Here is a 10,376-nt window from a genome sequence, read left to right as displayed (position 1 = left end):
TTCTATGGTATTTCCACATCACTACACAGAGCTCTTGCTGACATTGTCATTTTGTAAGTATGCCATGTATGCCATCATCTCAGGGCCACTCTGATGAGCTGTCACCACATGATAAAGTAAGTCTGTCATTGTGTTTGCTGCTTTGCAGAATTGTTTTTTGCTGTGGTTTATGTCCTGCAGAGCTATTAGTTCCATTGCATAGTGTAGATACACCCTTGTCACACCTAGCAAAGGGAGAAGTCCTCAACATTTCCTCAGAAGGAGGACCAGGATACATGGAAGACAGCCTGTCAAATCCTGGCTTGGGCAAGATGTAACTGCCTTCCATTCCAGCTGGGGACTCATCTACCTTGACACATTTTGTGCAAGCTTGTTCTTGTCTGGTTTGAATCTCTACCTCTGCGCTGCCTTGAAGCCCACAGTGAAGCTTTCAGTATTCCACTCAGATGGAAAGCAAAGCCTAACTAGGACTGACTCTGTGGATGACTTTTCTCTCAATTGGGACAATCTGTGCATCTAGGGAACAAAAGAGGTCATCATATGAAAAGACAGACAGGAGAGCTGCCAAAAAAGAGAGATTTATAAGATTAGAGCCTACAGTGGTTTGTGCTTGCAGATGAGCTTCAAGTAGAGTAGGGCAGGGTCACAACTTCTGAGATCAGGAGACCCACTGAGGAATTGTGCAGTGTTGAGGAAGGCCTGTCATTTTTGTTACACTCATGCAGATGGGAGAACTGGAAGCTGTACATCTGTGGATGCGGCTGTGTGCTTACGGGCATCCCAGTGGCACCATCACATCTGCTGTCATGCTAACCAGGCCACCTGGAAGCAGATGGAGGCACCTTCTGCAGCGATGGCAGGGGTGTGAGCCTGAGTGCTCTTTGCAGGTGAGTCCCAGCTGTGTATGGGGAGGGAACCTTTGGTCACTTGTGAGGGCTCTGTGTGCCTCTTCCAGCCTCTGGAAGAGGAGGGCTGCATCCTGGCTTTGACAGCTGTCAGGCAGCTCAGACACCTCTGTGTTCTCTGAACCACTGGTGCTGGCATTGTTTGCTACCCATGCATTTTATTCTGGACAGGCCAGGTTTGATGGACCCTGTGCTGAGAAGAAATTAACTCTACACTGGCTGAAACTGGGACACGAGGTTTTTAATAAGCCCTATTAGCTTAGTCTTTTATTGTCAGGCTGATTCTCTTGCTGAAAAAATCAAGGCTGTTGTTTTTTGGTAAAGAGGTGATTGGTTCAGCTGTCAGAACCTCAGGTAAGCATCTGAACTGCTGGACATGGCTGCAGTGCTAAAGGAGCTCCCAACAGATGTCCACCCAGCCTGATTTTTTTGTCCCGTAAAGGTATCAGGTGGTACAGGATAATCTCTCTGCTCCTGATACCCGTGTGAGTGAAAAAAGGAGCTGATTTGGTTACTCAAGCAGTTATTTAAGGTGGAGAGTCTGAACTGCAGAAACAGGGGTAGTTTTTGTTGAGAGGACTGTGCTAAGCAGTTTGGCATGACCATTACACAGACTGCCACTGACTTCGTGCTCATTTCCCCACATACAGCTCCTAAAATGGACCTGTCCTTAAGCCATGATGATGCCTTGTTTAGCAGATTGATGGGCCACAACTGGCTCCCAAGGTATGCCAGCATTTCAAGAACAGAAGCAGGAGTAGGAGGAGCAACTGCATGCACCAGGATATGGACCAAGGCTTTTCCAAAATTAATGTAGTTGTGTGCGTGCAAGCACCAGCTACGGGAAGGAAAGTGATGTCAGGGTGGGCCTTTGTCATTACTGTTTGAGTGAGGATGATGGTGGAGGAACAGCCCTGACACCAGTGGGGCCCACACCTGCTGCCACAGCTGCCTGGGCTGTGTCCCCATCCAGGGGTTGTGGGGTGGAGGATTTCCCCCACTCACAGGTGTTGCCTGTGCCATTGTTGCTGTTTGTCTATTGTCCATCAGTACCAGCGTGATGCTGGCATGACTGCCATACAGAAAACCCCTCCTTCCAGAACCAGGCATGCCACAGAGGGTCTTGACCACAGGGAGCCCTTCCCACAGCCCAGTGCCCCTCTGTGCCTGTCCCCAGCAAGGCCAGCACAGACAAACCAGCCGGGACTGCAGCCAGTGACAGCTGTAGGACCCCAAGGCCTTTTTGACCTGCCACTAGCAGACAGTAGAGCAACTTCTATAAACACAAGACTTCTGTGTACATATTTTAACAGCATTTTGCTTTCAGGACGTTCTGTCATCTCTGAAACATGCTTTTAGTTCCATCTGAAATTTCCTGGGCTTTTCACTCCCTCTTCTCATCTCCTTGAGCCAAAAAAAAAAAAAAAAGGTCATTTTGGTGAGAAACATTTTCAGTGGCTTTCTCAGAAGCATCTGCTCTCTGCACTCCGCAGGATGAGGCAGCTCAAGGCTGGTTTGTTCTCCTAGGAAATTACTTTCTCACCCACTTCCCAAACTTACCTTCTAGATCAATATTTTAGTTCTGAATTATCCCACTGGTTGTGCTGTTTTTACTTGTTTGTTGGCTTGTTTACCTTGGGAGAGGTGAAAGCTACAGGCTGAGGGATAGATATGGGGGATCAGATATGTAGGTCTAATGGTAAATATATAGGGCTCAGACTGCCCAGGAAAGGCAAATGAGCATGGACAGACAGGTTTCACAGAGAGCAAAGAGCTGGTGCATTAAGAAAGGCTCATGGCAGCCACGGAGGTTGGAGATAGTGAGAATCAGCATTTCACATCCTAGCGGGAAAGAGAGAAATGTGAACTTGAACCGGACGAGTGCTTCAGAAAAAATGTAGTCCAGCTTGCAAAAAATAACTCCCAACCCCAAAGTAATTTATTGTCGCTCAGGCAGATAAAAGAAATGCATAAAATTGGTTCCAGAAGAAGGTCAAATTAAGTGCATGAACAAGATACAAGCATTTTATATATATGTGTATATATATATATATATATATATGTATATGTATATACACGTATTTTCTGTTCAGCATCTCTCATTATAGAACTGGGGATTAATCGTAACCCCTCAGGGTTTCTTATCTTGTCCATTGGCTCCTAGCCAGACAACTTCCCTCCATGGCATCAGACTGGGGGAACGGTGAAGAAATAAAGAATTACATTAAAAAAGGAGAAAAGGAGATGGATTCACAGAGCACTGTGGGCTGCCAGGTGTTTAGGTACAGGCAGAGACTTCACCAGTCCTTGCGATGCCAGTGTTGAAGTATTACTTCTTCAGTCGGCTGCAGAAGAAAAGTATGACATGAGTACCACCCCCCCACCTTTTTAACATAGGGAATGACTGCCTGCCTCTGTAGCTGAGGATGCAAACAGTTACTTGAGCATCCACATAGCTGCAGTTTAGGTTTCAGTTGCACTGAGCTGCTTACTTGGCAAAGAGAGTTAGAGAACAACTGTATCAGCACTTGTACTGCACAGATTTATCTAGATTTTGATGTATCTGTACAGGCTTTGTCCTCTCTTTATGGGGATTATTTTTTAACCTTGATAAAATGTATGTGAAAACGAGGTGAATTCTTTGACACATGTTATGCTCTTCACCACATATACATCCCAGCTGTGATGCAGCATTTGCCAATAAACATTCTCACTGAATTCTTAGTGACAGTGAAAAAAAATTAGGTGAAACTATCACAGTTTGCCAATGTCACCAGGGAAAATGAAGCAACAGTCCTGTTTTGTACCCAAACATTCATTAAACTTGTTCATGCAATCATTTATACTTCCCTTCGTGCTCCATTTCCAGTGACAGAAAGGCTGTCAGTGTTTCCAACAGCTGCTTCTGATGCCTGATACCATATAAGCTTAAAGACATGGAAGAGAGCAGCTTCTCAGCTGAGAAATCCTTTTTCCCATGAAAAGGGTCATGACACAATGGCGTATTTCACATCACCCAAGGCCTTTAGGAAAGGGTACAAATCAGACTGTTCTGTGATTTTTTTTTTCTCTTCTTTTGTTACTCCTGGGAGGTTATCGGCAGTTTTCACCAACTGCAGCCCAGCACCGTGCTAGCAGAGCTGGAATTAAATTGTGGACATCATGGATTTTTAAAATTTGGGTCTCATCCTTGTGCTTGGTTGTGTGCCTTCCACCTCCACAACTTTGATATCCAGATGTCAGATGCACTGTGGACCATCCCGAAGGACTTTGGAGCTCCTGCTTGGGTTGGGCTAGCATCTCTTAACATTAAGATAATTTGAGTGAAACCACTCTGCTCAAAAGTTTCCCTGGACAGTGCTACCATGGGTTTGGGATTTAGCATAGCTCATAACTCTTAAGCAGGATTTAACATGAGTAAGAGCTGAAAATGCTGACATGCAGCTGTACTGTTTCACCAAAGAGGTTCAAATTCAATTTCTCCCCACTCAATCATCCAGCTCCTCTCTCTTGAAAACAGTCTTGGAAACAGCCCATTCTGGGTGCCTTCATTGCCACTTACTGTTGACACTGACACGTCTTGTTTTCCAGCAAGTATTGTCTTGCTTGTGCCATCCTTTTTGCCCGTTGCTGCCAGGAGAGAAGGGACAAAGAACAACTGGATATTTTTATGATTCAAATGCTTTCCTCTGTACTAAACCTGTCTGACATCTGCAGGCTGCCCATCTCAAAAACTTGCTTGAGTCTAAGGATTGACCCTTTGTCTGTTCTGCCCTGCACCCAGACAGGAAATCTGACTGCTCCTGTGGTTTGGAGAGCCAGTAATCTCTGAACTTTTCACAGGGACCATGGTGCTCACCCTTCTCCGATGCCATCTTGTACCACTGCTGATGCACAGGCACCCAAGGGCAAACACCAATAAACTGCCTCCAACACTTGCTCCAATTATCACATAGTTAGTCCAAACAGCAGCTTCCTCTGTGGGAGAAGAAAAGTGTTTAGACACAGAAAAAAGAGAATTTTATAGCTTTAGGGTTGGGGCAGGGATGTGATCCTAATTTCCATACCCACGTGGTAATGAAGGCTGATCTTTCTGTCACTGTTTTCTATGAGGTGGCAGCTCCACAGACCTGCAGCACTGATGTTCACCTCCAACTTTACTTCATGCTGCTTTGAGTTCTTAATGTCCATCTTAGTCCCATTCACACGTTCCCAGCGCAAGTAGGCACTGGGTTGGAGCGGTCCAGAGACCTGGCAGGTCAGGGTCATATTGGCCCCTCTGGAGAGTGGCCCAACAGGCTTAGCTGAGACTGTAAAGGTGAGAAAAGGACATGTGAGTGAGGGGAAGGGAAGATGGGTCCATCCATGCTCTTGCGGCTTGCAGATTTCTGCAGCTCCTCCTCTTCATGACCCACTTCTCTTCCTCTCACCTTTCATCACCACCAGCTCTATGTTGCTCTGTGCATGTCTTCCTTGGTACTCCAGCTGGCACTGGTACTGGCCAGAATGGTTAAAATGCACTTTAGGGAGCTTCAGTTCTATGGTACTTTCAGGTTTTCTTTCAGGTATCTCAAACAGAAAGTTACTGCTTTTTATGGTCTCATGCAGCTGTCCTTGTGCTGTGACATTGAAATCAAGCAGCTCATGGGGGCTTGCACTTTCCTGTTGTTTCCAATTCAGCCGTCCTGTGAAACCTTCTTTCCATTTTATCTTCTGGGAGTTCAAATGCCATGACAAGATGACAGTGCTATCAACAGTTGCATACTTTCTTTCCAAATCTGGATTCTGAAAACCTGAATTTAGAAGAGACAAGGAATACAGAGGCAGGAAAAGCCATGGTTACGCTTCCTCATGTCTACTCTTGATCCAGAGTGAGGCACGCTGCACTCAGCTTTAAAAGGACTTGGAGAAAAGCCACGACATCCTCCAAGAAGGTTAAACAGAGTCTGAGAATAAGACAGCAGAAAGATCCAAAGCTCCCAAGCACAGCAGAGCTGAGAAGAACAGACCCTGAGGAGAGTCTTCTCACCAAGCCGGGAGAGGAAAATGAGTGGCAGAGTGGAACAGAGCTCAGGCAGTAGAATAATCCCCAAGCTACATTGTTGGAAGCCCTGGGAAGTCAGTCCTGGAGCACCAGTGCTTGGGATGTGGTGATTAAAAGTTAAACTCATGAGCTGAAGGGAACACTGATTCCCAAGCCTGGGTGTGAGTTCCATTTTTGTTGTCACATACCTAATACCTTCACAGCAAAGGGGATATTCTGATCAATCCGTGGAGAGTCTGAATGGACCTGACACACCCAGGTCCCACTGTCCATAGCCTCCAGTTTCTTTAAATTCACTGTGTATTTTTGACTGCTCTTGTTCTGTAATTCTGGTGTTACTCTGTTATTGTTACTGTCAAACAATGTGATTCTGAGATCAGGTAGAGGACCAGATGAATTTTGCATTAAAGTCAGCTCAGGGACTTCATTTTGCAGAAAACTCCCATTCAAATTGATCATCACTGTAAAAAGAAAAAAAAGCACAGCTAGTAAGTCAGTTTCTCTTCCTGCGAGAGAGAGACAAGTGTTACAGCAAAGAGAACATGGAGATGCTGTGCTCTGAAGATGGAGGAGAAATGAACCATGATAGCCCAGGACAGAAGAAATGCAGCTGGATAAAGAATCCCAACAGAGATGTCTCCCTAGGCTCTGTGGTCCCCTCCCCCTCCACTGACTCACATTTAAAGATATGCAGTGAGGTGTGGACTTTGTGAGAGCCATATTCACAGGTATAGATGCCAGCATCAGAGAGCTTCAAATTCCGCACCCACAGCTGTTTATATTGCGCCTTGATGCCAAATCGATCAGTAATGAAAGCCGGTGCTTTTGGAAAAAAAAAAAAAAAAAAAAAAAAAAGGCTTGGTTAGGAGGGAAGAGGTTTCTCAGCTGTGTGAAGGGAGAAGGGGTAATGAATTGGAAACCTTACTTTTCCAGATTGTACCCTTTTCCATACGCCATAAAGCAGTATCATAGAACTTCCAGCGCACAACTGTGTCCCGGGATAATTTTGAGTCAGGAAGTATGCCTGTGCAGTTCAGGGTCACCTCCCCTCCTGCAAGTCCAATCTGGAATTCATTTTGTTGAGCCATACTGGAGGTCAGACCTGAAAGTCAATACCCACCAAAAAAAGGTACAAGTTCACTTTCGGAAGGGTGGCTCAGTAAACACTTCCCAGACCTCCAAAAAGATGTTGATATTTCTGCTCCCTTTCCCGGACACTGAAACTGTTCTCAGTTTCTGAATTTGTCACTCCTTTATACCATCAATCAATCAATTAATCAATCAAGCTCTTTTATTACCTGGCTAATGGTTATTTTCTTTCATACATATTCAGAGAAAAGTAAAAATACCAGTTTTTATGGTGGACTGACCATCATTTGTAATTTTGAAGTGTCAACAATTTTATTGAAGCAACCTTTTTCCACTGGATAAGACTTAGTTATTCTACTCGTAGCAAATGAAGGACAGCATATATCAGCCCTCCTTCACTTCCCAGTCAACACTGACAATTTTGCTCACACTTTCTTCCAGTTTTTGCATGGGCGAAGACAGAAAACACAGAAAAATGAAGAAATAAAGTAAAAAAGAAAGAAGGCTGACCTAATGTCAGGTTCCTGTTTTTGGGAGGAGGGTTATTTGACAACGTAAGAAATAGGGTGTGTAAAGTTGAAGAAACATTTGGAGTGCTTTCTTGGGAAAATTATTTCCTTTCCTTCACTGTAAGGAAGATTTCTGCAGAAGACCTTAAGAAGGAGATGGAGTTGCCAGAGGTAAGATTAGGAGTAACAGGATTGTGGTCTCCTGCCTCACTGCTTGTAAGCTCTCAGAGATGCCTTACTTGCAAATCCCCCAGGTGACCTAAGTAGTAAGGAGCTGTAGAAGTGTAAAATGAAAAGTTTACATGAGTTTAATGTAGGGTTTGCCAGAGTGACATCCCTCTAAGAGGTAACCTGCAACAGTACTAATACAGGTTTTCCATAATTGCACATTGGACTACAGAAGTCTATGATTTCATCTTAAACTGTGGAATTAGAAATGTGATTAATAAGAGTTGGCATCTTTTGCTTTTCATTTGGTTCTAGGGTGCACAAGAGATTTCTGATCTTTCCTCTGTGACCAGAAGAGTCAAAGCTGAGTATCTGAGAAATGCAGGCTTGGCCTTATTCACTGTCTTTCCTTTCTTGGAAAATGAGCACTAAAAAAGTCCACCAAAGCTTGTAACATTAGCTAGCAGTCAAGCTAAGCAAGCCAGTAGCATTCCACTTGCAAGGGCAAATCTGTGATGAGATTCTGAAGATCACATCACAGATGTAGTTACGCATCACAGATATATTTTTGCCCAGACAGTTGGAGGTAGTGGGGCAGTATTTTCCACTCTGCTTGGTGGGTATCCTGGTTCTCACTGGACCCTCCACTCCTGCATCTCTATGGGGCAGCTCCCCAAACCTGGCAATGCACCCTGGTTTTGGCTGGCAGGCTCAGCAGGCGAGCTGGGAACAACCTGAGTCCCAAAGCTAAACCGCGTGAGGAACCTTATACAACACATCAGAAGGAGCCTAGAAATACACCGGGAGTTGTGAGGCTTGTGAAAAAGCTGTGAGAACCATGAGGGTTTGCTGAGCCCGGGACTCACCCAGATGCAGAAGCAAGAAGATGGCAGGAGTGTGGCTCACGGGTGTGCTGCTCGACTCCATCGCTGTGGGAACGCTCCTCTTGTCCGCAGAGAGCAGGGCTGGAAATGCTGTCACTGCCCAGGGATCTTATCCTGGAAGACCCAAATGCTCTGTTAATAATGTTTGATTTTCAGACCTCGATGGATAGGACTTGTGTTCCCAGTCAGCTCCCACCATCCTTCAGCACAGCAAAATGGAAGCTTATTGGGAAAGTCACCAGAGCCCTTTGTTTCAGCAAAGAATCCATCTGCAGCAGGCCCCTGGAGTTTGGTAATAAACATTTCATTCTACTCATCCCTAGGCTTCTGGCATTCATCAGGCAGCAGCTGTTTATACTGCCAAGAGTTCTGTGCTTTTTTACTTCTCTATGGTGGGTTATCAACACTCTTGCAGAGATTAAAGCTAAACACATACAGGGCTGCATTAGCAAGAGCACAGCCAGCTCTGCTGGAAGTAGAGTGAAGTAATTATTTCTCTCTCTTTGGCACACCTGAGGTCTGATCTAGGATACAGGGTGCAGTTTTGGGCCCCCAGTTCAAGAAGGATGCCAACAAACTGTACAGAGTTCAGTGGAAGGCTAGTGAGATGGTGAGGAAGTCGGGGCATCTGACATACAGGGAGAGGCAGAAAACTGGGTTTGGTAAGGAGAAGGGAGCCAAAGTGGGATCTAATTTCAGTTTCCCATTATCTAATGGCCACTACCTAGAAGAATAAGCCACATTCTCCTCAGATGTGCACAAGGGAGGAACAGGAGGCAGCAGCCATATGTTGAGCAGGGAAATGTTGACTAGATAGAAGGAAAACTTTCTTCCCACTGAAGGTGGTTCAGCAATGGAATAGATGCCAAGAGATGCCAGGAAATCACCATTGGAGACACTCAGAAGTCGCCTTGTCAAGCCCTGAGCAACATGTTGTAGTTTTAAAATCAGCTCAGCTCTGAGTAGGAGAATTAACTGGAGACCTCCCCATGTCCCTTGCCATCTAAATATTTCTGTGAAATCTTGTGATTCTATGATTATGGCCATCTTTAGGCTGTTATTATTACTTTTCTTCAGGTTTGGGTTTGTTTTGTGGGGTTTTTTTAACTTCTTACCTTAAAAATCTCAACCAACAAATCTGATGTTGGAAAGACCTGCTTGAATTCTTAGGACTGTTCAATGAAAAGTATGGGGGGAAGGGAGGAATGTGATCCAAAAGAAGAAGTTCCATTAATGGTAGCAAAACCTTAAGTGGGAACTGGAAGCTAATGATCATGTTAAGGTGAGTTATCAAATTAGATGCAGTTTCTGACTGTAGCAAAGACCAAGTGCTGGTAGCAGCTGCAGCTGGGTGGGCTGACAAGGTGAAGGGGTCCATGGCTGCTGGTGCAAGGACACTACTGAGCTGCCCATCCTTAAACCAAGCATATATCACAGAAGGGAAGCCAAGCAGCTTAAATGCTCTGGAGAGTGAGCAAGCCAGTGAGGTGACCTCACTTGTCTGAAAGCAGGCAGTCCCCATGTCAGGCGTGGGACAGATTGAAGGCTGGAGTCTTAATGGGATGAAGCTTAAAAGAAATTAATGAATAATTTTCTGCAATACTTACATTTACGATGTGCAATATCAAGTGTAATGTATTCTATTAGAGGATAATTTAATACTGAAATTAATTTAATGATCAGAGCATGTGAAGTTATCAAAGAGTAGATGAAAACATCAGCACTACATTTAAATGGAGATCAGGTCAACACAACATCTGACATCCAGACCAATGTA

General features: G+C 44.8%; 1 protein-coding gene across 1 annotated transcript; it reads right to left on the bottom strand.

The window, feature by feature from the left end:
• Positions 1–3,135: 3,135 nt before the first annotated feature.
• CD4 (CD4 molecule) lies at positions 3,136–8,642 on the bottom strand. The gene is made up of 9 exons (XM_062513458.1): positions 8,582–8,642; positions 6,875–7,051; positions 6,628–6,771; positions 6,138–6,410; positions 5,336–5,698; positions 4,973–5,215; positions 4,765–4,883; positions 4,468–4,535; positions 3,136–3,250 (listed from the first exon to the last, which is right to left on the bottom strand). The coding sequence occupies exons 1-9, from the start codon at positions 8,640–8,642 to the stop codon at positions 3,235–3,237; spliced, it is 1,464 nt and encodes a 487-aa protein (XP_062369442.1). The 3' UTR covers positions 3,136–3,234.
• Between the last annotated feature and the right edge of the window lie 1,734 nt (positions 8,643–10,376).

This window comes from Cinclus cinclus, chromosome 2 (assembly GCF_963662255.1).
Source record: "Cinclus cinclus chromosome 2, bCinCin1.1, whole genome shotgun sequence".
Lineage (NCBI taxonomy): Eukaryota > Metazoa > Chordata > Aves > Passeriformes > Cinclidae > Cinclus > Cinclus cinclus.
The sequence above is the reverse complement of the archived record's forward strand: the minus strand, read 5'-3'. Positions and strand labels throughout refer to the sequence as shown.

Excerpts from the sequence above, each read along its gene's own strand:
- CD4 (XM_062513458.1), bottom strand. The coding sequence starts at position 8,642 with ATGGAGTCGAGCAGCACACCCGTGAGCCACACTCCTGCCATCTTCTTG. Across the intron at positions 7,052-8,581 it reads CTTCTTGCTTCTGCATCTGG|GTCTGACCTCCAGTATGGCT; the intron begins GTGAGTCCCGGG and ends ATTGACTTTCAG. Across the intron at positions 4,884-4,972 it reads CAGCCTTCATTACCACGTGG|AGGAAGCTGCTGTTTGGACT; the intron begins GTATGGAAATTA and ends CTTCTCCCACAG.